The sequence below is a fragment of the Staurois parvus genome, unplaced genomic scaffold, assembly GCF_062004578.1.
Source record: "Staurois parvus isolate SC_StPar_1 unplaced genomic scaffold, SC_StPar_1.0 ptg000154l, whole genome shotgun sequence".
In the NCBI taxonomy this organism is placed as follows: domain Eukaryota; kingdom Metazoa; phylum Chordata; class Amphibia; order Anura; family Ranidae; genus Staurois; species Staurois parvus.
In genome coordinates this window covers 10,857,755-10,883,014 of record NW_028317950.1, presented here as the reverse complement: position 1 = coordinate 10,883,014, position 25,260 = coordinate 10,857,755, and the positions used below count along the sequence as shown (strand labels likewise).

Here is a 25,260-nt window from a genome sequence, read left to right as displayed (position 1 = left end):
TTAGTGTCAGTTATGCAGGCCATACATGGTTCGAATTCCGAACGATTTTTCGTCTGAAAATCGGAAACATCGTTTGCTCGGTAATCCAATGGTGCCATCACTGATTTCGAAAATCAGCCGACCAATTCATAAAGTTCACCCCATATAACATGCAAAACTTCTGTTTCTTCCAGGTCACGACTCATGCGCATATTCTTTTCGGAAAAGCGATTGTACGATTTGACCATCATTGAGTCGAAAATCGGAAGTTTTTCACAAATTTTCCAACATGCTTGATCACCAAAAAGGGGAGGAAACCACGAAAATCGGCCAGTGCCATTGACCTACTAACAAAGCGAAACTCGGCCGATTATTCTTAGGTCCAATTTTCGTGTGTCAGTGTGTTTTAGGTAAACAAAATGTGCAGTATTGTTTCTGGGCTGTACTACGGGTACAAACAACAAATAACATACACATATATAGTATCGCTGCAATCGTGAAGAGCTGAAAAATTTATTTTGGGTTGTTTTTGGGTGGTAGGTTATGGTAGTAACAAGAAACACACAGCTATATTAAAAATTTTTTTTTTTTTTTACTATTTTGGGACAGTTTTACTTTGATAATAAAAAAAGATCAGGAGATATCCATTACCATTTACCACCAAATGAAAGCCCAATTTGTCGTGAAAAAAAACCAGGTATAATCCACCTGGATGTACAAAGTAGTTGAGATTATATGTACGGTTTTACTAACACGTCAACGTTACAAAATTGTGCTTAGGCATTAAGATTTGTGCTACCCTTAGACTTTCAGGGGTTAAACTAGCCTTAGCATCATTTTCACTCACATAGTTTGGACCATATGGGACTATTACAGGTGCTGGGTCCTTGAAAAGCAGTATTATCTTACACAATCTATACTCAAAAGGTTAATATAAAGCTATATTAAAGACATAAGTTTACCAAAAAGTGCCTATGCAAACAAAGGATGTCTGAAGATGAACACAGGCTGTGCAGCTTTGACCAAAATTGAATAATTCCCTTGCTATAGGTGCTGGCCATTTAAGTACCCCATGAAGTCTGACCTGAAAACTCCCAGGACATTGCTAAGCGAGGACTAGTGATCACTGTTCATCTTCACCTTCACAGGAAGAGCGAACTCTTTTGCTGATTCAGACCCCTTCACATGTTTTCTATCCCCTGATGCAGTAGCTTCGAGATCAGAGTCTGTGATGGTGAAGATGAACATTAATAGCTGGGCCTCGCTTAGTAACATCCAGGAACTTTTCAGGTCAGGCTTCACAAGGTATGTGATGGGCCTACATCTATAGAATGGGCAATAGTCAATTTTAGTCAAAGCTGCAGTTTGTTTTTATCTACAGACATTCCTTATCTGCATAGGCGGTTTTTTGGTAAAGGTGAGATAACCCTTTAAGCATCTTGCTGCATTGAGGTACCCCTATGTGCCTACCAGGGGCGGACTGACAATTCATGGGGCCCCCGGGCAATAGGGTATCATGGGGCCCGTGTCCTTGCCCAAACTCAAAAAAGCCTATGAAAAAGGTACCGGGGCATCTCATGGGGCCCCCTACTGACCCCGGGCAGTGCCCGAGTGCTCAAATGGTCAGTCCGTCCCTGGTGCCTACATTCCAAGTCTGATGATAATTTAGCACACTGCATGAGACTACAAGCTCAATTTTCAAACAGAACACATCAGGATCAGTATCTATACTTAGTGACGGTTATTTTCAGCTGAAGAACTAAACCTATGAATTTAAAGTGAATGGCCCTGCATTCACTATATCTGGTCTTCCACAGTACAAAAAACATGGAAATGCAAATATTTTAGTAAATATAAACTGCTAAATACCTTTACTCATCAGCAATATATAGCAGTCTTGTGACTTCTATTAGATTCCGTACGAGCACTGATTAATCTTGTAGGAGTTTGCACTCCTCTCTGACTGTCCTATGAGGCTGCATGACCCCTGGCCCTCTGTCTGGACAGCGCTGGGCAGATCTCATACAACCCCCCCCCCCCCCAGGAAAAAAAGAAAAAAAAACCTCTCCGGTACTATACACATCGAACTGAACATGTGCAGACTTGCCACTGATGCCCTGTACTATAGCAGATGGATCGGGGACAGTAAAAGAAGGGGAAGATCAAACAGCCTGTTTACACAATGCAGAGGATTAACCCCTTAGGTTCCACAGTGAGTATAACAAGCATGCTTTACTGCATATGCAGACTGATTTTACTAACACTTTAACCAGTTCCGCCCCACCCAATAGCAGAAATACTGCTACAGGGCAGCATAAGTGCGCACAATCACGTATATGTACACGTGATTTTGCAGTTCCAGGTAGGGGGCGCACACGCGCCCTACCCGCGTCGCCATTAGCGGCCTCGGCTGCCAATCACCGGGTCCCGGATCGCCGAGTATCTCTGACGGGAGAGAGACCTGTATGTAAACAATACAGATCTCTCCCCTGTCAGCTCCTGCACACTGCTTTGTATGGCTCTGCCCTAGATGTTAACCCCTTCATGCCCACTGCCATTAGTACAGTGTCAGTGCTTTTTATTAGCACTGATAACTGTATTGGTGTCACTGGGGATGTCAGTGACACTAAGTCAGTTCTCTCTAGTGTCAGAATGCCGCCGCAGTCCCGCTATAAGTCGCTGATACTAGTAAAAAAAAAAAAAATCCAGTATATATATACACCACCATTTGTAAATGCTATAACTTTCATGTAAACCAATTAATTTACACGTATTGGGATTTTTTTTTTAGCAAAGACATGTAGCAGAATACATTTTAGCCTAAATTTATTAATGAAATTTTAATTAATTTTTTTTACTGGACATGTTTAATAGCAAAAAGTAAAAAAATATTGTTTTTTTTCTCAAAATTGTTGGTCTTTTTTTTTTTTATATAGCACAAAAAATAAAAAATGCAGAGGTGATCAAATACCACCAAAAGAAAGCTCTATTCGTGGGGAAAAAAAAAAGGATGTATATTTCATTTGGGTGCAGGCCTGCATGACCACACAATTGTCAGTTAAAGGAACGCAGCGCCATAATGCAAAAAATGGCCTGGTCGGTGGGGTGGGGGTAAATCCTCTGACAGTAATTTCTGGTGAAAGGCTGCTTCAAGCTCCTGCCACTGCTGGTCACTTACCAGGCACTTAGTTATGTGATGTCTGTTAAAGCAGAGAAGCTGATCTTCCCCCGGAGCAGAGATGGTATGTCTAAGGCCTATTTATTTATTTCAGGTACTTATATGGCGCCGTCAATTTTCACAGCACTTCACATATATATTATACATTCATATCAGTCCCTATCCCTCAAGGAGTGTACAATCTAAGATCCCTAACTTACATTCATATATGCCAGGGTCAATTTAGACAGGATCCAGTTAACCTACCAGAATGTCTTTAGAGTGTGGGAGGAAACCGGAGTACCCGGAAGACACCCATACATGCACAGGGAGAACATGTAAACTCCAGGAAGGTGGTGTCGTGGTTGGGATTCAAATCAACAACCCAAGTACTGACAGGCAGAAGTGCTAATCATTTAGCCTAGGTTTATGGTCACCATACCAGAAGTGGACTGGGCCTGCAGCACAATGCTTGTAGAGTGTATTTAAAGTACTTTTATTGCTGTTTGTGTTCCAGATGGAGACACTTTTCCTCACCTCCTGTCTTGGTGACTAGACAGGTGAAGTGGTCAGACAGCATGAAAAACTCCATAAGACTTAAAACTCTTCACATGCTTACCCGCATTGTTAAAAATGGTTTAAGCCATAGGTTAGCATCTGAATGTAGATCCACTTTAGAATACAATGGAGTCTAAATTAGTGATCTTGCTTTCTCATGGATTTGGTCAGCTGGGTCCCCCAATGAAAGACAGCATGGCAATTGCAGGAGTCAGCATGGTTGCCTTGCAACTTATCAGGATGTGACGTGCATGGGGCTTGTACATTCTCCCTATATTTGTGAATGTCCTCCAGATAGTCCTATGATCTAAAAACAAACTGAAAGGTTCTTAGCATTTAAGTGTGTAACTTGATGGCTGTGTTGAACAGTACGCTTTTCTAGAGCGGACAAGCATTATCAGATCCACATTCTCTGTACAGTGCTACGCAATAAGTTGACATCTAATAAATGTAGAAAGTAACAAACTATAATGACCCAGTGGAGTGGATTTACTAAAGACAAATAGACTGTGCACTTTGCAAGTGCAGTTGTCCCAGAGCTTAGTAAATAAGCTTAGGCTTCACTTTGCAAAAAATACCCACTCGTATGCAGGGAAACTTAAAAAAAAAAAAGCATTTTAGCTTGCACATGATTGGATGATGGAAGTCAGCAGATCAGAGCAACTGCACAGTATATTCGCCTTTAGTAAAGTATTTGCAAAAGAGAGAGGGGTGAAGGATAAAGACAGAGAATTACTTATTGATATACATACCACTGCTTGGTAATGTCAAACATCATGATCACCCCATTGCAGTTCTTGTAAACATCCAAAAACTCTGCATCCAGTGCCAGGTCACCGTCCCCCTAGATAGAGAAAAGAACAAACCATTGACCTTTACATACACTTGCCTTTTTCAACTGTAGGATACGTGACAGTAGTCCAAGTCAAGTTACTTTTATTCTACCAATCATTGTTAAAGGTCCTGTTCCCTTTCATATATCAGAAACTGATAATAGCTGCAGGACAGCAGGCTGCAAGACACAGTTACACAAGCCCTGGATATCACATGCTCTGCACAGGCAGGTACCTTGATGGTCAGATCTGTAAAAATTATCAGCTGCTCTTTTGCAAAGTATTTATTTTTTTTGTCTCCAGTGGATATAAACTGAAAACTGATACCTTGAACTCACCTCTTGAGGCTCATTTTCCAACTTCAGTCCACCTTCTCCTCGCTTCTTGCCTTTTCCTGGACAATAAAAACAAAATAAATAAACCCTTTGACAATTACAGAAGACATCTATATCATACTAATTTTCTATACAGCTCCACCTTATTAACCACTTGCCCTCCTGAGGATTTACCCCCCTTCCTAACCAGGCCATTTTTTGCATTACAGTGCTGCGTTACTTTAACTGACAATTGCGCGGTCATGCAACGCTGCTCCCAAATGGAATTTACGTCCTCTTTTTTCCCACAAATTGAGCTTTCTTTCGGTGGTATTTGATTGCCTGTGCGTTTTTTTATTTTTTGCGCTATAAAAAAAAAATTGAAAAAAAAAAAAAAAAAAAACAGTATTTTTGACTTTTTGCTATTAAAGTGGAGTTCCACTCACCCTGTCAAAAAATAAAAGTCAGCAGCTACAAAAACTGTAGCTGCTGACTTTTAAAAAATACTTACCTGTCCCTCGGTCCCCTGTGTCCCCCACAGCCCGTTTCACCAGCCGTCCTGTATTGTAGGAGGCCGGCATCTTAAGGGTGGGCATCCGGCTGTGACAGCTTGTGGCTTCAGAGTCGGGTACCCACTTAGCATGCACGAGAAGTGCTGCGCTTCATGAATGGTCCTGTAGTCTTTTGGGACCTGTCACGTGTCCCAAAAAGACCACAGGGAGGGCACCTTCTGCTTCCAATTGCCTAGGCAATCGGACCGGAAGTGGGAGCGGGCACCTGTCAAATTTGGGTACCCGCTCCCCCCCCGCCCTCGAAAGGTGCCAATCCTTAATGGGGAGCGGGAGAGCAGTTCTTAAAGTGGAACTTCCCCTTTTGGGTGGAGCTTCGCTTTAAACATGTCCAGTAAAAAAATTTAAAAATAATCAAATTTCGTCATAAATTTACACCAAAATGTATTCTGCTACATGTCTTTGCTAAAAAAATCCCAATACATGTAAATTAATTGGTTTATGTGAAAGTTATAGCGTTTACAAATGGTGGTATATATACTGGAATTTTTTTTTTTTTTTACTAGTAATGGCAGCGATCAGCACTGTACTAATAGCACTGGGCAGGAAGGGGTTAACATGAGCAATCAAAGGGTTAACAGCCATCCAGAGCAGTGTTGCAGAGCTGACAGGGAGGAGGACTGTTCATAAACAAAACAGTCTTCCTCCCCATCGGAGATCTTTGAAAATCACCAGGCGCCGGTGAGTAGTTACCGGCCGGGACCCAGTGACTGATGGCCGTGAATGGCGGTGCGGGTAGGGCTAGCGCCCCCTACCCGGGAATGCTAAATCAAATATATATATATATATATATATATATATATATATATATATATATATATATATGATTTTGCACACCCGTGACGCCCTGTAGCAGTATTTCTCCTATGGGGGGACTGGAAGCGGTTAATAATGAGAAATATGTTTTGAAAAATGGATTCCTTGTTTTACTGTTCCCTCGCCAGTCTTGTACTTTCAAAAGATTGAATAGAGATGGTGGCATGCATGCGCGAACCTGGAAGTGAGGATTCTGACAGAACAAAAGTCACCGAGAGCTCCCTGTAGAAATTTAATAAGTGGTTCTAAGCTTAAAACGTTTTCTACCTTAATGCATTCTCTGCATAAAGGTAAGAAAAGCCTCGCTACATGTTCTACATCCCCCCTACCTCCTTACCTGACTCCTCCCACTGCTCCAGTGTTGTCCTGTCTGCAGCACCGCTAACCTCACTTCCTGATCTCACAGGAGACACTAAGAGCAGTGGGAGCCATAGGCTCCTGCAGCTGTCAGTCAAACTCCTGTGAGGAGGAAGCAGGGCTTGGCCTACCAGTGCTTTGTCTATGGACGTACACAGTCTGGCTTATAAGCACCCGTGCACAGGTGCCCCTTTAGCACCCGGCTTGCTAAGGAGGCACCAAGAGTAAGGAGGAGTGACAGTACCAGTGGGAGACTACCAAAAAGGAGGCAAGGGACAGCTCTGTGCAATATCATTGCATAGAGCAGGTAAGATGACATTTTTTTTTATTTTAAGACAGAAATTACTGTCACCTTACTCTAAAAATATCTTTTCATAGTAGGCAGCATATTAGGTTCCCATTACAGCAGGCAGAATAAGTCTCCTTCAAGCATACCCTGGCAGAGCCCAAAGGCTATGCTTGACCCCCCTCCACTGTCGTCATTGATTACTGTTGTAATGGCTTGTATTTCCCCATAAACAAAAATATTAGGCTTTTGCTTGGCTGCAGTGCCAGACTGTGTCATCAAAAGAACATGAGCAAGGAATTCACCTTTTTTTTAAAAAACGAAATAAATGCACATCTTTTTTTTCAGGTATAAAAAAAAAGGGCATGGGAGTATAAAGTGTTAAATACCAAAAGGAGGTCAATTCTAAATAATGGACCACCACCGTTCAGCAGAAGTCGTAAGGACGAAACGTTAGGGACGTGGCTATATGGCGTGAAGGAAGTAACATCAGTGCGTGGATTGACATGGTGGTGAGATACTGCATGCATTACTGTGATGGCGGAGGTCTGACGTCTCACGAAATGGGATTGTGATAAGCGATCATTCTTTTTATGTTTGTGAGTTTTTAATGGGAAAGAAAAAGCAATAAATTTGTTAAATGGGATTACGCTATCTGTGTTGCTTGTTCCCTTATCTTGAACTTTTAGGGTTTTAAGGTTCCGCTGTGGAGAAGGAAGACATTGGATGGATCCACCTAAATGGATGGTCGAATAAAAGTGCTATTTGCCTATTAGTAATATGACAGGCATTTGCTTGCAGTGAGTGTTGTATCCTGAGCAGATGTTCTTCACGGAGCACAAAGGCTGATTGATCTGCTACTCTGATTAAAGGTGGAGGAGTGAAGCTGTGAGCTATTTGACCCAGAGGAAAACATCTCACTGACTGTTTAGGATTTGTTGCACTTTTCATCACCAGTTGGTGGAAAACTACGAACTTTTAGGCTCCAAGTACACTGGACACTTCTGAACTGACTGCTGGAAACGTAGGTTAAAAAACGTTTGTTTTGCCGCGTTTATGCGCGTTTGCGTTTAGAAGAATTTTTTAAAGATAACCTCAGGAGACCTTCCAAAATGCCCAGAATGCACTGAAAAACAGTAAAAAATTAACTATTTCAGACATTTTGAGAGAAATAGAGAGAGCAGAAGCAGAGAGAGCAGTATTTGTTGAGATTAGCTTTTTTTTTGTGGTGTTTGGATGTGTTCCAGCTCATTTCTGTGTAGAGATTATTGCAGCAGTGTCTAATGCAGGCCATAGACGAGTCGAAAATTGGCCAATTTTTCGGGCCGAGAAAAATAAAAAATTGGCCGATCTTCACACCGTTAGTGGGTTAATTGGTCGGCCGTTTTTCGGGGTTTTGGCACATTTTTTTTTTATCAGTAAAGTTGGGAAAAAAACGGCCGATTTTCCCGGCAATGATGGGCAAATCGGCCGATCGTTTTACCGATAAAAAAATCTATGCATGAGCAGTGACCTGCAAGAAGAAGAAAGAAAAGAAGAAAAGAAGAAGAAAAAGAAGAATTCCAGTCCGCTATTATATTTGACATGAAAAAATATTGCGGTTGCAACAATGTATCTATTTGTATCCCAATAAAAACATCTGAATCTGAAATGGATACAAATAGATACAATGTTGCAACCGCAATACTTTTTCATGTCAAATATAATAGCGGAGCTCTCTGCAGGGCACAGAAGTAATTAAATGCTGGCCGTAGACGGGTTGAAAATCGGCCAATTTTTTCTACCGTTGGTGGTAACGTCGGCCTATTGAACGACCGATTTTTCGTTTTTTTTTTCTTTTTAAACAGCCGGTTTTCAACCCGTCTATGGCCTGCATTACATATTACATATATCAAAGTATGGTGTACCAGGTCCATTTGAGTACCGGGAAAATACTTTGCATGCATTTTTCATGATGAAAAAAGGCTCTGGACAGCATCTGGAAATGGAAGAGTTAAAAAAAAAATCTAAATGCACACACTTATAAACACGGTTAGCCACGTTTACAAGCATTTGGCGTTTGAAACGCTGATAAAATCTACTCTTGAATGCCAGTTTGGTGCGTTCAAAAAATGACTGTAAATGACATAGTGTACATGGACACATAGGAAAACATTAGGGAGAGGTCAGGGGCTGCTGAAAAAAAATGCAGAAAAGCTCCTAAACGTGAGTTTATCAGCTGCAGTGTACATGGAGCCTTAAAAGTGTAGACCGCTCATGTTATATCTATTGCTATTCATCATGATTATTTTTTTTTGTTATTGTTATTATTATTAAGAGTCTGTAAAGCATTGCACCCACGATCAGCAGATCATGAGTGCAATCCAAGACTCCTGCAGACTGACAGTGCAAGCTGTCTGCTCATACCTCGTACGGGCAGGCAGTTACACAATGATAGGAACCATAAATGAACTACCTAGAGTGCTCACCAGCGCTCTGGTAGTCCACTGGAAACTACAAACTGTCAGCCGTGAAGGCTGATGGTAGTTGTAGTTTTCACATTCACAGACCTCTGTGAATGAATGACAAGGCCAGGAAGAGCCAAGACGTGTTTTTTTTAAATTATGACAGCAAGTTCGGGGAGAAGATCCCTGGCTCGCTGTCACTAAAGGTGGCAGAACAGGGAGAGGCTGCAGCAATGGGAGCATGTTACACGTTCCACCATGAAAACGAGCTGAACATGTAACATGTGCCCAAAGGTGAACTTACCCTTTAATCTGCCTGTTCTGCTATAAAGTCAACCTGTTACTTTCCCTAGTATGGGCACTTTAGATAAACCTTATTACCCAAAAATAAGCATGTTACCTGGTGACAGATGAACTCACCTTTATCGACCACATCCCAAACCTCTACTTTCACTATGTCATCAGTGGCTGAAAAAATAAAGGCAGAGAGTATAAGAAAACAAACTAAGTAAACCAAATCACTTACCCCTGGTTCACATATCCACGTTCCTGCGGGCCGCGTTTTGTGCGGGAACAAGAGCCCATTCATTTGAATTGACTCCCGTGCCCGGGGACACGCAGAAAGGAAGTCCCTGCACTTCTTTGGAAACCGCAGCCTGCACGGGAACCTCGGTTCCCAGTGTGGTTGCAATTTCCAGTGCGGGTGGCGTGCCATTAGAATTAATGGCACCTGCCCGCGGATCTGCATTCTTCTGTGTGGGTGGCTGCACGGATTTTTTGTGCAGATCCGCAGTGGCACCACCCGCTCATATGTGAACCAGGGCTAAAACCTTTTACAAGTTTTAACATGTAAAATGTAGTTTTCAAAGGTGCAGTCAATACAATCTATGTGCAGCTTCCAATAAAATAATATCTGGTGATTCTGTAAAGAAGGTCCTTATTCAGGCACTTTCTGTTATAGGGTGAAAGCATTCTGTTCCTGTCTCCCAATTGTGGTTCTGGTGAAGACTACAAGCAGCTGTGTTGATGCAGGCTGTGCAAGCACGGTCAACTAATGTCACTATCAGGAAACCAGGCCTGAGAGTTGCCATAGAGCCATCAATGAACTGAGTGCATGTAGACCGGACATGGTTGCAAGAGATTGGGAGCACCAAAATGCAAGAAAGGATGATAAAAATAAGGAAAAAATTTTGTGGAGAGAAAAAAAAATAGTAATTTTATGATACAGAGTGTTTCAGCAAACTGAATATCATTCAGATATGAGTTTTCATCTCCTTAAAAAGGGATGCATCAATCCATGCAAAAATTAAAGTTGCTTGTTGGCTTCATCTGTTTCAGACATTAACAGCAAAAAAAAGAAAAAAAAAAAAACACAGTAGAAACAATGGTTTTACATGAAGTCAGTGGCGATTATGAATGCTTATACTGTAACAGTGCTCTTTATAAAACTGATAATTATCCATGGACATGGTAGCTTAACAAATACATTCATTATAGAACAAATGACCACCCTGTGCCATCTCTAGTCACTGCAGACTATGTGGATCTGTAGCTCTGTGATCAGACATGCTTGAATAAGCCCTGTCACATCATTCAGTCAGTGCGTGGGAGGATGAGCCATAGGGGCTCAGTGTAATGGTGATTGCAGACAGGACACAGGAAAAATGCATAGAGGGAGGGGGCGTAAAACAATACCAGGGTATGTAATCCAACTGTAAATTATATGAAGACAATGAGGACACAGAACGGGAAAGACAAGTCCTTGCCTGTGGCCAGGGGAGATAAACTAGAGACAAAAAAAAACTGTGGGAGGACAAAAGATGGCAAAAATCAAAGGAAAAGGAAAAAGAAAAGAGGCAAGACAGTGAAAAACAAAAAAAAGAGTGGCATAAAAGAAAAAGAGAGAGAAAAAAAATAAAAGAACAAAGTGTGTGAAAAAGAAGTGTGTGCGCTGGAGGGCGGTAGAAATACAAGGCGAGAGAGAGGCAAAAGAAAAACTAAAACTGGAAAAAGATCCAAATTAATTGAGCCAGACAGATGAAGAGAGGTGATGAAACAGTTACCAAATTAATGTAACTCATACTAGAGTCCACTAAAGGAACACATGACAAGTCACATCACGAGACATCACAAGACAGGCAGGACACAGCACTTACTCTTATAATTCCAATGTATGCTGGTGACCTGGATCTCCTGAGTGGGAATATATTCCTCTACAAACTTCTTTCCCTGCAGCCGATGCCATAGAGTGGTCTTTCCGGTGTTCCTGTCCCCCCGAATAACTATTTTCACTACAAAACAAGAGAAACAATGATTGCACACCCAACATTCCAAGGAAAGCAGAGTTCAGTTCACAGACACACACACACATATATATATATATATATATATATTTATTGTGTGTGTGTGTGTGTATGTATATATATATATATATATATAGATATATATATATAGATATATATATATATATAGATATAAATATATATATCTATATCATTTATTTTTTATTGTTGTTTATTATTATTATTATTTCTATTTCAGATACATACATATACACAAACATATGCATTCTCAAACCAGTCACTGGTGTTTACTAGGAGGTTAGGTTGTGGGACATTTAGGTGTAATCACACACACTTCTATATTTATTGTGTTACATAATAAAATATAATCTTTTTAAAAAGGTAAATGGAACCCGTCACATATTTAAAATGCCCCACGTTAAGCAAAGCAAGTAGCTAACCCTAACCCTCACTGTAAAATCATTTTTCATGAAGTCGATTTAGTGACACAGGAAGTCTCTGCCTACAGGAGGAATGGACAATGGCAAACAAAAAATTCTGGTCCAAGATAAATCCCACTACTTCCAGCATTCCATGAACTGTGTCCTTAGAAAAAAATGGCATTATTGTACTCGTCATAAAATCTTCCTTTTTTTTTTCAATTTATTTTGGGACAAAGGAAGTAATTTATTGTCAGCATGTCCAATAGCAGTCTAATTAAGGGGTGGACAAAAGTAAAGAAAATGTCAACAGGACCAGGAAAAAAACAAAATCAAAACACACACACATATAACAGGACTGGGGACTGCCTGCAGCTCAATGAGCCGCTTGAATGACACAGTAGCCGAAGCTGGCATCAGATGAAGCCTAAACACTGACCTGTAGAACTTGGAGAACATATGAACAGTTGAATAGGTGGTAGCCATGCCAATCTGAGAAACAGTAGAGAGGCTCTGATAAATCTAGTGAAGTCTTGACAGGATAGGGTTGCACCTGATCCATTAAAGTGGTTGTAAAGGCTCAAGGTTTTTTACCTTCATGCATTTTATGCATGAAGGTATAAAACCTAAAAATTAAACGTATGCATACGGAGTGCTCCAAATATTTACATAGATAAGATTAAAAAATTATAAATACGATTATAAATAAATAAATCAGTATCCAGCAGCAATGTGCACCGACATAGGATATCCTAAAAACCCAGTGTAAGCAAATATAGATAAACAGGTGCAGCACTAAAAATCAATCAGATAAAACAAAGTTACTCCACATAAATAAGTATACGGTGATGTTACACCAATTGAAGATATAGAAATACAGTCTAATTGTGCGTGCAAAAGCGTGAATTCTTGACTCGAAAGGGTCGGCATAAGCAGATAGTGAAATCCAACTTCATCAATAAGTCCTCGTTCTGTGACTCCGTGCACCAATGTTATAAAATGCGCACTCTCCAGATGCACATGGAATTTGTGCATTAAACATGAAATCTGTGCGGGTTCCCCCTTTAAATGAATCAGTCAGCCAGCCAGGAGTAAAGGATCCTACATCCGGACACCAGCCTCTTGTGTAGCCACTCTTCCTTTGGGGTCTCCACAAGCAAATTGGCTCAGAGGCAAGCCATATATAAAAAAGGCTTATAGTGTAGTATTTAAAAGTAATTAAATTTATTGTGGATAAAACTTCTTTAAAAAACAATTAAAAGTCCTCCAAAATATCCTTAAACATTGAGGAAATAAAGTGCACATCAATAAATAATCATAACATAGAAATTCCTCCAGGTGGCTGTACAAGCCACTTTCCAAAATGGCCAAAGGACCTCTGTTTGGCTCCGGCAGCGTGGCATCACGACGTTAGGGCTCCTCAACGTGTTTCGTGCAATAGCACGTTATCAAAAGGGGTGTGCCTATCGTTGGACATCTTAACACAGTCTATTTATAGGATCAGGGCATCTGCGCATGCGCAGTGCACGGGCGCCATTTTTCCAAAGCACAGTGGGGGACACAGGTTAGGTCGCATGGACACACCGAGCAACAGGTGCCCCATTAGCAAGCTGCTTGCTGTGGGGGCACCTGACAGGAGGGAAGGGCCAGGGGTGCCGGCAGGGGACCTAAAAAGAGGAGGATCTGGGATGTTCTGTGCAAAACCACTGCACACAGCAGGTAAGTATGATGTGTTATTTTTTTTTTTAAAAAAGGAAAAACTAAGCCTTTAATATCACTTTAAAGTGTTACTAAACCCAGGACCCTGTATTCACTATATCTGGTCTAACACAGTATACAGAAGGAAATGCAATTATTTTAATAAATATAACCTGCTAAATACCTTCTCTCATCAGCAGTTAGAGCAGTCTTGTGACTTCCCAGCAGAGCACTGGTTAAAGCTTGTAGGAGGAGTTTTCATCCTCCCATGATTGTCCTATGAGGCTGCATAACCCCTGACTCTTTGTCTGGACAGTGCTGATTGGCCCTGTGCTGATCACATGCACTCTCCCAAGAAAGAAAACTCTCTAGCAATATACACCAAACTGAGTATATGCCGCTTGCCCCCAAGGCTCTGTTCTATCAGCAGATGGATTGGGGACAGTAGTAGAAGGGGAGAATCAGAGCAGACAGGATCAAACATCCTTTTTACCAAGTGCGACACTTTTACCTTCTCGGACCTTCCCCACTTGGAGCTCTCTTTGGGAGTCACAGGAAGTTCCTCAGGTGGAATATTTTTTTATTTTATCTTCAATTGGGGCAGTGGCTGACCTCACTGCAGGGCAATTTCACTTTCCCGTATCAGAAATCTGCCTTTGCCAACAGCGTCGGGGAACTCCGGCCCTTGTTTCCCTACTTTATGCATCCCTGAATAGGCACTGAATACGTACCTCCCTATCATATTGCCCAGTGGGAGCGTGACTTGGAGGACTGGAACAGGGCCTGGTTGTTTATAACTAAATGTTCGTTCAATACAGCCACGCTGGAGGCGGCAAAGTACTGTTTTGTTGGTATTGGGTCTTGGCCCGAATAGCCCAGGCGAACCCTGCTTATAGTGATCACTGCTTTCGGGGTTGTGACCATCGTTGAGATGTGTTGCATATATGGTAGTCATGCCCAAGACTGATTGGTTTTTGGTCTTGTGTATTTGGCCTTCTTTACACATTGTTCCATCTCTCCATACACCAAGAGGCTTGGTATGATTTGCTTCATTGTCCCATACCGGACTTGTGGGCCCATCAGCAGAAGTTGGTTTCCTATTTGTTTTTGTTGGCCACTAGAACAAATGCTTAGGCTTGGAAAAGCCCGTCTGTCCCTCTTCAGGGGGTGCGGGACCGTATGACCACTCTAATGCTTAATGAACAGTTGTCGAGTATCAATAATTACTCCCAACGGAAATTCTTGAAAAGATGGGAGCCGTGGTTGGCATATACTTTTCCCATGCTCCCCCCTGACTAGTCTGGGTTCATGATGCTGTACGGTATTGGCGTTCCCGGATTCCTACTTCAGGTCTTGTTTTCTTTTTCCTTATTTACTCCTTTTTTCTCTTTCTTTTCTGTTTGAATCTGTGAGGCGGTAGATATTTGCCTTTGACTGGTATCTTGTTGGTGTTATATCACTGTTTTGTATTTTAGGTACCTTTAATGGCACCTATGTGGGCACGCCTTTTACATTGTTGGTGTTAATGTACTGTTCTCTTTATTTTTTATGTGCCATTGATAGCCCCTGCACGGGCGTGTCTTTTGCTCTAGTTTTCCTTTGTTAAATAGTTTAATAAAAAGTTAATAAAAATCATTAAAATACATCCTTTTTACACAATGCAGAGGAGTAACCCCTTAGGTTCCACAGTCTTCTCTTTAAGACTAAACACTGCAGAGTGCAAAATTAGGCTCACTTCTGCATAGAAACCAATCAGCTTCTAACCTCAGCTTGTTCAATTGAGCTTTGGCAATAAAACCTGGAGGCTGATTTTCGTGAATGATGGTTTCTATGTGAACAGAAGTGAACAGTGAGCCCGATTTCACACACTCCAGCTTTAGTAAACAGACCCCAAAGCTTGAACGAGCCACCAAGAAATAATGGAACGAGAGTCCACCTTGCGGAGACCATCAGGAATGTCAATGGTAGCTGTGAGGTAACCTCACAAAGTACAAACTACAACCAGGCAGTTAAGGGAGATCTGCATCTAAACTGGGGCTGGACAAAAAGAAGAACGATGTGCTGGTTGAGGTGAAAGGCACAAACTTCTTTAGGTAAGAAGGATGTTCTGGGCCTCAACACCACCAGGCCCTTGTGTAAGCCCAGAAAGGGTTCTTTACTAGAAGGCCACCAGCTCAGACACCTGCTTTGGAAAGATGATGGCAACAAGAAACATAACCAGTGGAGTGAGAGAGAAACAGGTTCAAAGACAGTTTTTGAAGTGCCAAGAGAACCAGATTCAAATCCCATTGAGTCGCAGGGGAGTGAATAGGGGGGAGCCAACATGGGAAACACCCGGTACAAAGGTGTTAATCAAGAAAAGCCAGGTCTGTGGAACAAGATCTCAAACACTGTGACCTGACCCTTGATGGTGCTAAGGGTCAAACTGCTGGTCCAGGTGTATTTGCAAAAAGTCCAGTGGGGGGTCAGCTTGTCAGTGCTCAGACCATACACCACACACTGCATCAAATTAGTCTGCATGGCTGTCGTCCCAGAAGGAAGTCTCTTCTAAAGATGATACACAAGAAAGCCCACAAACAGTTTGCTGAAGACAAGCAGACTAAGGACATGAATTACTGAAACCATATCCTGTGGTTTGATGAGACCAAGATAAACTTATTTGGTTCAGATGGTGTCATGAATGTGTGGCGGCAACCAGGTGAGGAGTACAAAGACAAGTGTGTCTTGCCTACAGTCAAGCATGGTGGTGGGAGTGCCATGGTCTGAGGCTGCATGAGTGCTGCCGGCATTGGGGAGCTACAGTACATTGAGGGAACCATGAAAGCCAATATGTACTGTGACATACTGAAACAGAGCATGATCCCCTCCCTTCAGAGACTGAGAAGCAGGGTAGTATTCCAACATGATAATGATCCAAAACACACCTCCAAGACGACTACTGCGTTGATAAAGAAGCTGAGGGTAAAAGTGATGAACTAGCCAAGCATGTCTCCAGACCTAAACCTATTGAGCATCTGTGGGACATTCTCATACGGAAGGTGGAGGAGCGCAAGGTCTCAAACATCCACCAGCTCTGTGATGTCGTCATGGAGGAGTGGAAGAGGACTCCAGTGGCAACCTGTGAAGCTCTGGTGAACTCCATGCCCAAGAGGGTTAAGGCAGTGCTGGAAAATAATGGTGGCCACACAAAATATTGACACTTTGGGCCCAATTTAGACATTTTCACTTAAGGGTGTACTCACTTTTGTTGCCAGTGATTTAGACATTAATGGCTGTGTGTTGAGTTATTTTGAGGGGACAGCAAATTTACACTGTTATACAAGCTGTACACTCACTACTTTACATTGTAGCAAAGTGTCATTTCTTCAGTGTTGTCACATGAAAAGATATAATAAAATATTTACAAAAATGTGAGGGGTGTACTCACTTCTGTGAGATACTGTATCCTCCGATTTTCATCTTCAGTCTAAAGCCCCGTATAAGAATTTTGGATGAATGATCGTCCTTTCTTTTACATACCAGTCTCATATGAAAAATGAAGATGTTTCTAAAATTGTGAAAATTCTTGTATGACAGAATAAAAATTCAGAAGTGATGTAAATGTACTGTATTGTATTTTTGGACGAAAGCTGTACTGATTAAATGAAAATTGTACAATCTGGTATCGTACGAGAAAATGTTTTGTGCTTGTCCCTTCAAATTACTTCAGATTAAAGCTGTGTAGTTCTTCTTACTCTGCCACTTGAAATGGTGGACAGCTCCATGCCTGATCCCTTGGAAAACTTTATTTTGTTTCTAGTGAACCATGAATTCCTTGCTCCTCCCATGAACATCCTATTTAAGCCATGTCTCTGCACCTATTGCTTGTCAGATTATTGTGCTCTGTTGCAGAAAATATCTTGCTCCTTGTGCTCTTGCTACCATCCGTATTGTTCACTACCACTTGTTACTGACCTTTGGCTTGTTCATCAACTACATTTCCACTTGACCCCATCCTGAAACCACTTGTTACCAGTCTTTGGCTTGTTCTTTGTCTAAGCTTCTGCTTGATCCCAACCTGCAACATCTGTTACAAGACTCTGGCTTGCTCACCTCATGGTGTGGGGATCCTAAGGACTGTGACCTGGTAATACCATGCTGCAAAACCCATCTTCATCATCAGAAGCTATGGTGAAGACAAGTTGGTGCTTAGATTCTGCACCTTAGGTGAGCCTACATCACATGCCGGGGAACCTACTGGCATACTTCTCCTGCTACTGCTATGGCTACTGGTCTCCAAGAATGACTACTACCCGAGAAACTAAGCATAACACAGAGGCCAGCATCTTCGTAAACATCCAACTTGCAGAACAGAGGCCAAATGTCAGGACCATAAATTGGAGGTAAAGATAACCCACAGCAAAGGAATGGAAGCACGGAGGTGCAGGAAAAATAAGGACATGAAATTATACATTCTTAATATCTACAGAGCCAGAAAAGCTCCTTAATGAAGTGAGTTGTGACAGGCCTAGTGGTTCCATGCAGAATTCCTAGGCCTAAAAAAAACAAAACATTTATGGCCTAAATATTCAAGATGGAGTAAATACACTCTTTTGGTTTGAGGACAGGTTGGAGTAAAAACCCCTGGAATCATTCCGCCACAGAAAATAGGGCAACAGTTACTCCAGAATTGCAAGGACTGCCTAGAGATTTGCTAATCTGTATTGACACAGGTAGGTTAGAAGTAATGTGTAGGGGAAGGAGCTGAGGGAGAAATTCTAGCTTTTAGCCCCTGAAAACCAACTCCAACACCCAAGCATCTGAGTGGCTGGCTTCCTAAATGTCCACAAAAGCAAACAAACTTCCTTCCATTTTGGAAAGAAGAGTCACCCCCTCATGCCGAGGAAGCCTTACCTAAGGGTTTGGGGGACTTGAAGTCGACTGTTCGCTGGCAGATTGAGAGCCAGACTTTGATTTGTCTTAGAAGACTGAGGCCTATAAGTAAGGGACTCCTCTTGGTCTCTGGTAAGGAGTGCGTATTCTCAAGCTAAGCCCTATGCTTTTTTTTTTTTTAAAGAAGACAGGTACTCTTACCCACAGTGACATCCTTGATGGGGGTATACAGGGTGGCTCCGAAGAGACATTGTGCCCAGAAGAACATGCAAAACAGATGCTTTGTTTGGAAGGGTCTTGCAGCCCAACACATCTGCCAGAGATTTGTCCTCATGTTCACTGAGAGGAAGCCCATCCTGGAGATGAGACTGGAAACTTGAACCCTACACACCAATTCAAAGCTGTGGGTTTGAGCTCCAGACATTCCACTGTCACAGTAATCAGGTGTCTTCTAAATACCTTAGCCCAATCAGCTAGTGTCTGGAAGACTAACATCATGGGCAGGATAAGTCTAAAGCCTTGTATACACGTCTAGATTTTTTTTTTTGTTCAATTCAGAACGAAAAAAAACCTGACAGCTCAAGAGGAGCCGCTGTATTAACCATCCAATGTTAGTACAGCATTCTTCCCCACTGTGCTATTGTGGCAGCCCTACCACCAGAACACTCCAGTCAGCGCTCTCAGCCATTGGCTGAAAGAGTTGATCGGGAGCCAATTGGCAGACCGGCCCGCTTTTGTCAGACCAGCTGCCCTACACATAGATTGAATGTCAGCTGTTTCTATGGAACCGGCTGATGCCACCCGATTTTCAGCCCGTGTTTACAAGCCTTTACCGCTAGAAAGCTTAAAAGAGTTCTTAAAAGGGGCATGAAAGACTCTGAAGAAGAACATCATGGCAAAACAAGTCAGTCTTTAGTGGTGGTATTATTATTACGACCAAGCATACGTTGGTCTCCTCTCAGCACTAGCTTGGGATGTCTTTGTACTTTCCTTCCTTCCAGTGTTCACCACAGAGAATCCATCTTGGCTAATATCCTCTACTATTGCCAGTTACCCAGAGAGTTCCACATCTGTAGGAATGGCCTAGCGTTCCCTTGAATGATTCAACATAAGTGCAATTTTATCTTTTTTTACCTTTTAAAGTGGTATTCCACTATCCAACATGCTCACTTTATACTTTTCCTAGTGGAGGCCATTATTAGAATGGGGAGTGGGGGGCAGCAATGGTTAATATGTTTACAAATTTAGCAACCCTTTATTCTTTCTCTACGGACTTGATGTTAAAGTTAATCTCCAGCCAAACAGACATATAAGAAAGGTTTTACCTGACAAAAATTTTGTAATTCCATTCGGCAAGTCTCACACTCAAGGTATTCCTTTACCAGAAAAAAAAAACGTTAGGTTGTGGACCTCACTGTAGACTGCCAATACATCCTGGTCTTAGATTCATCCAAGACTGTGATTTAGCAATGAAGGGGCAACAGTCCACTTACATGAGCGTTACCGTAAGGTATCAAACAAAAGGTCGTACACTACCTGATTCCACAACCATACTGGGATACCCAATTCCACAACCATGCAGGGTTTCTTTAGAGATGGACGAAGAAAGTTTTTCAACTTCAGAAGCACCCATCATCGCTCACACAGGTTATTCAGCGTGCTAGGGCACAGTTTACAAATAGTTCTTACAGGCTTTCAGCAATGACTACACATTTAAAGAGAAGCACATAAACTACCATTGACGCCCTACTGAAAATCTCACATCCCTGTCTTACATTCTGGCTAACAGCCTGTACTAACAGAATCTTATCAGAACTGCTTCTCTCCCAATACAAGTCAATGGGAATGCAAAACAGTTTGAAGCTGAAAGATGCAGCTGAGAAGGGGGTCAACTGCAAATCCAATGGACCGGACAATGATCTGAGAGGAATCTCAAAGTGGTATCAAATAAAGAATTCACCGAAAGCAAGAAGCAATCAACACAAGCCCTTAGTGGCCTATAACAAGGTCAAAACTGGGCAGGCAACTAGAATTTTAGGAAACAGGTCAGCAATGGAATGCTCCATATTTCTCTTAACACAAGTTCTCTTTAAGACACAATGTAGGTGTTTGTTCTTTAAGGTGGAGTATCTGGAACCAGACGTGGTTCATTTCATCCTTACACAGACAGGTCAGGGTTTTCCATCTCTAATCTCATGCTATCTTTATTTACTTCCAAGGGCGAAGAGCTTTCTCTGACTCTAAAATCAGTTTAAAAAAACATGTAGCAAGAAAGTGTGGCTAATTTCTCCTTCTGAAAATGCTAGAGGCCTGGCCATCATGCTGATGCAACAGCTTGAGTTCTGACATACTGACCAATAGGTATGCAGATAGGGGAGTTATTACTTCAGTCTGGGCTTCAAACCTGAATGCTTATCTTGGATCACTGACTCAAAGCATTAAAGCCAGAGCCTAACTCCAGCTATTCTCTTTTGCAGAATGGGAATGAGTGAAAACTCCTGATAGATTTTTATTTGGTGTTTGACCCAAATGGAGAAATTTTCCTTCACATCCTGACCTATACAAGAAATGGGAGGAATGGTTGGCCTCAGAGCAAGAGGAAATAGCTTTAACCACCTCCCGCCCGCCATATAGTAATATGGCGGACACAAGGCGGTTCTCTCGTTCTGGGAGGATGTCATATGACGTCCTCCCATTCTAACCGCGCATGCGTGGCTCCCGGAGCACGGACACAGCGGATCACCGATCCACAGAAAGAGCTGAAGAGGTCGGCTCGGTCATGTGATCAGCTGTGTCCAATCACAGCTGATCGCATGTAAATAGGGAAATGCCAGTTATCGGCATTTCTCGCCTCATGAGCTGTCACGCTGACAGAGGAGAGCCGGTAATCGGCATTCCTCGGAGGGGACATGTACACAGATCATCAGTACTCTGATGATCAGTGTGCCCTGATGATCTGTGTAGCCCCAGCAGCGCCACCTGTCAGTGTCCATCAGTGCCAGCTCTCAGTGCTCATCCATGCCACCTGCCAGTGCCCATCAGTGCCACATCAGTGTCACATTTCAGTGCCCATCAGTGCCACATCAATGCCACATATCAGTGCCCATCTGAGCTGCCTTTCAGTGTCACCCATCAGTGCCAGTCAGTGCCACTTATCAATGCCAGTCAGTGCCACCTATCAGTGCCACCTATCAGTGCCAGTCAATGCCGCCTATCAGTATGCATCAGTGCTGCCTATTAGTGCGCATCAGTGCCGCCTAACAGTGCCAGTCAGTGTCGCCTAACAGTGCCAGTCAGTGCCACCTAACAGTGCCATATATGAGTTTTGCCTTTCAGTGCCCATCAGTGATGCCTGTCAATGCCCATCAGTGCCACCTACCAGTGCCTCCTCATCAGTGCCCATCAGTGCCACCTATCAGTGTCCATCAGTGCAGCCTATCAGTGCCCATCACTGCAGCCTCATTAGCGCACATCAGTGAAGGAGAAAAATCACTTATTTACAAAATTTTATAACAAAAACTAAGAAAAAACTTTTTTTTTTTTTTCAAAATCTTCAGTGGTTTTTGGTTTAAGAAAAAATGAAAAACCCAGAGGTGATTAAATACCACCAAAAGAAAGCTCTGTCACAAAAAAATGATAAAAATGTCATATGGGTACAGTGTTGCATGACCGCGCAATTGTCATTCAAAGTGCAACAGCGCTGAAAGCTGAAAATTGGCCTGAGCAGGAAGGGGGTATAAGTGCCCTGTAGGCTAGTGGTTAATATAACAGAGGGTTGCATTTTTTGTTTGCTGATTATTCACATCAATTCCTGCCCTGTCAAGAAAGAGGGGACACCTCACCAATAGAGATATAAACAGCAATATAAATCTGACAGATGCTAATCCTTCCCCACTTTATCAAAGGAAAAAAAAAGTTTAGCAAAAGGACTAGTCCTCAATATGCGGTTACCCCCCTCACTGGCTTACCATGCTCTATTCGGCACTGTAGATAGAAGTAATAATGTCACACTAATTGAGTGATTCAGCTCAATTAATTCATGCACGATATTGGACATCAACAAAAGGAGATCTTAGTGTCTCTCATGTATGCATTCCTTGTTCTGCACTGTCTCTCTCTATGGCGGCTACCATCTTGGTAGAGGTAGGGCTTTACTTTTTCATGTCAGAGCTGCTATCCAATGACTGATAGGGTAAAATATAAATGAAGGAAAAAAAAAAACAGGGAGATCCTTGCACTGTAGCTCCTCGGGTACAGTTTACTCTCCAGAAGGAGAACAATGAGCAATACAGTAGTAACATCACCAAATCCCACTCCAAACCTGACAAGACTAGCAGTTAGAGGCAGCAGTGCTTTAGATTATCTCACACTGCAGATACACAACTAAAAGACTGTAGGCACAGACGTTTGCTATTTTGCAGGAGGAATTCAAGACAAAAAAAGGTAAATCTTTTAGATTACTGCTTAGGGACAATTTATATTTCCAGATGTTCCCTGTAACATATCAGTTCTTCATTTTTTGAGTTATGTTCCACTTTAATATGGGGGGGGTGACACTTTGTGATTAGCTGCATACAAAGCACGAACTTGAGACTTTAGCTGGCTAAACTGAATAGGAAAATATAAGAGCCCTGGCAGAAAACAAGTTTTACTGTGCTTTAAAGGAATCCTGCAATACAGAGATAACAATTGCTGACTCTTAAAAACACCAGTTGCTTCACTGTCATGTTTGTCCAACGGCTTCAGTACTGGGCTGGAACAAGCAAGCAGATGAGGAAAAGTCAGAATCCTGATCTACACACTTTTACTGGACCAGTGACTCATATTCTCAGGAAGGCATCAGTATGAAAGGCAGGGACTTGTATTTGCAATTTGAAAGGTCAGCAAAAATGAACTATAGAACCTGTGTTCATGCCATTATCACTTTTCAAGTGCAGGAAAAAAAACGACATATCTTTCTGCTTATTGACAACACCCCTATATTGCCCGCTGTTTAAGCCTGTTATAATGGCTGCAGGGAAGATTCGTAATCAGGATAGACTTTGTGCGTTGTTAAAAGAATTCCATTGCTGCAAGGTCACATGCAACTCATAAGACATCCATAGCTAATGCTTCCTTTCAGAAATAGTTATGGTATTTTTTGTCCTAAGCTCATTAAATCACCATAACACTCCATTTGTTATTATACCTATCACAGACACCTTCTGGTATGACTTTCAGAGTCAATAATTCAGAACAAGCATGCATATCATGAAAGGCCAACGTACCTCTCTGTATAATTATTCTGGGTCAGTGACACAAAGCATTGAAACCAAAGGTTCAACACAGCAACCAGGAAATTAGCATTTGTGAATGGATTAAACTGAATAGAGGGGGTAACTGGTAAAGATAAAACTAAGACTAAAAACTAAGATAAACCAGTGGCTAAATGGCTAGCACTTCCGCCTGGCAGTACTAGGGTCGTTGGTTCGAATCCCAGCCACGGCACCACCTGCCTGGAGTTTGCATGTTCTCCCTGTGCCTGCGTGGGTTTCCTCCGGGTACTCCAGTTTCCTCCCACACTCCAAAGACATGCTGGTAGGTTAACTGAATCCTGTCTAAATTGGCCGTAGTGTGTGTATGTATGAATGTAAGTTACGGACCTTAGATTGTACACCCCTTGAGGGTTAGGGACTGATGTGAATGTATAATATATATGTAAATTGCGGGCGCTATATAAGTACCTGAAATAAATAATAAATAAATAAGATTGAACTCCAGGAAAGCAACTACCTTCCAAAAAAGCTATCATTTATATCAGTAGTCTCCAAACTGTGGCCATTTCCTTGCCTTTATCTGGTCCTTGAGCACTGTTCCTCCCACTGACACCAATGAAGGGGCACTATTCCTCCCACTGACACCAACGAAGGGGCACTATTCCTCCCACTGACACCAACGAAGGGGCACTATTCCTCCCACTGACACCAACGAGGGGGCACTATTCCTCCCACTGACACCGAGGGGGCACTATTCCTCCCACTGACACCAACGAGGGGGCACTATTCCTCCCACTGACACCAACGAGGGGGCACTATTCCTTCCACTGACAGCAACGAGGGGGCACTATTCCTTCCACTGACACCGAGGGGGCACTATTCCTCCCACTGACACCAACAAAGGGTCACTATTCCTCCCACTGACACCAACGAACAGATACTATTTCTCCCACTGACTCCAACGATGGGGCACTATTCCTCCCACAGGCACCAACACTGGGGCACTATTACTCCCATTGATACCAATGATGGGGCACTGTTCCTCCCACTGACACCAACAATGGAGCACTTGCTACCACTGACTCCAATGATGAGGCAATATTCCTCTCAATGACTCCAACGATGGGGCACTATGCCTCCCACTGACATCAACAATGGGGCACTATTCCTCCAACTAACACCGACGATAGGGCACTATTCCCCTCACTGACACCAAAGCTGGGATGTTGATGCTAAAACATTTTCTACTCCCACTGGCCACATGCCAGCCCCCCCAAACACAAAAGGACAGTTAACTTATCCCTTTATTTGGAAAACCAATGATTTAGATCAGGGGTCTCCAAACCTTTCAAACAAAGGACCAGTATACTGTCCTTCAGACTTTAGGAGGGCTGGATTAG

At 42.4% G+C, this 25,260-nt stretch overlaps 1 protein-coding gene across 2 annotated transcripts in view; it reads right to left on the bottom strand.

Moving 5' to 3' along the window:
• RABL6 (RAB, member RAS oncogene family like 6) overlaps positions 1 to 25,260 on the bottom strand; it is an 82,743-nt gene that overhangs the window by 51,827 nt on the left and 5,656 nt on the right. For both annotated transcript variants that reach the window (XM_089675044.1, XM_089675045.1), the window contains exons 3-6: positions 11,470 to 11,604; positions 9,734 to 9,781; positions 4,866 to 4,921; positions 4,447 to 4,538 (exon numbers count right to left, since the gene is read on the bottom strand). In XM_089675044.1, coding sequence (XP_089531170.1) covers positions 4,447 to 4,538; positions 4,866 to 4,921; positions 9,734 to 9,781; positions 11,470 to 11,604 — 331 coding nt within the window. The remainder of the gene's footprint in view (positions 1 to 4,446; positions 4,539 to 4,865; positions 4,922 to 9,733; positions 9,782 to 11,469; positions 11,605 to 25,260) is intronic.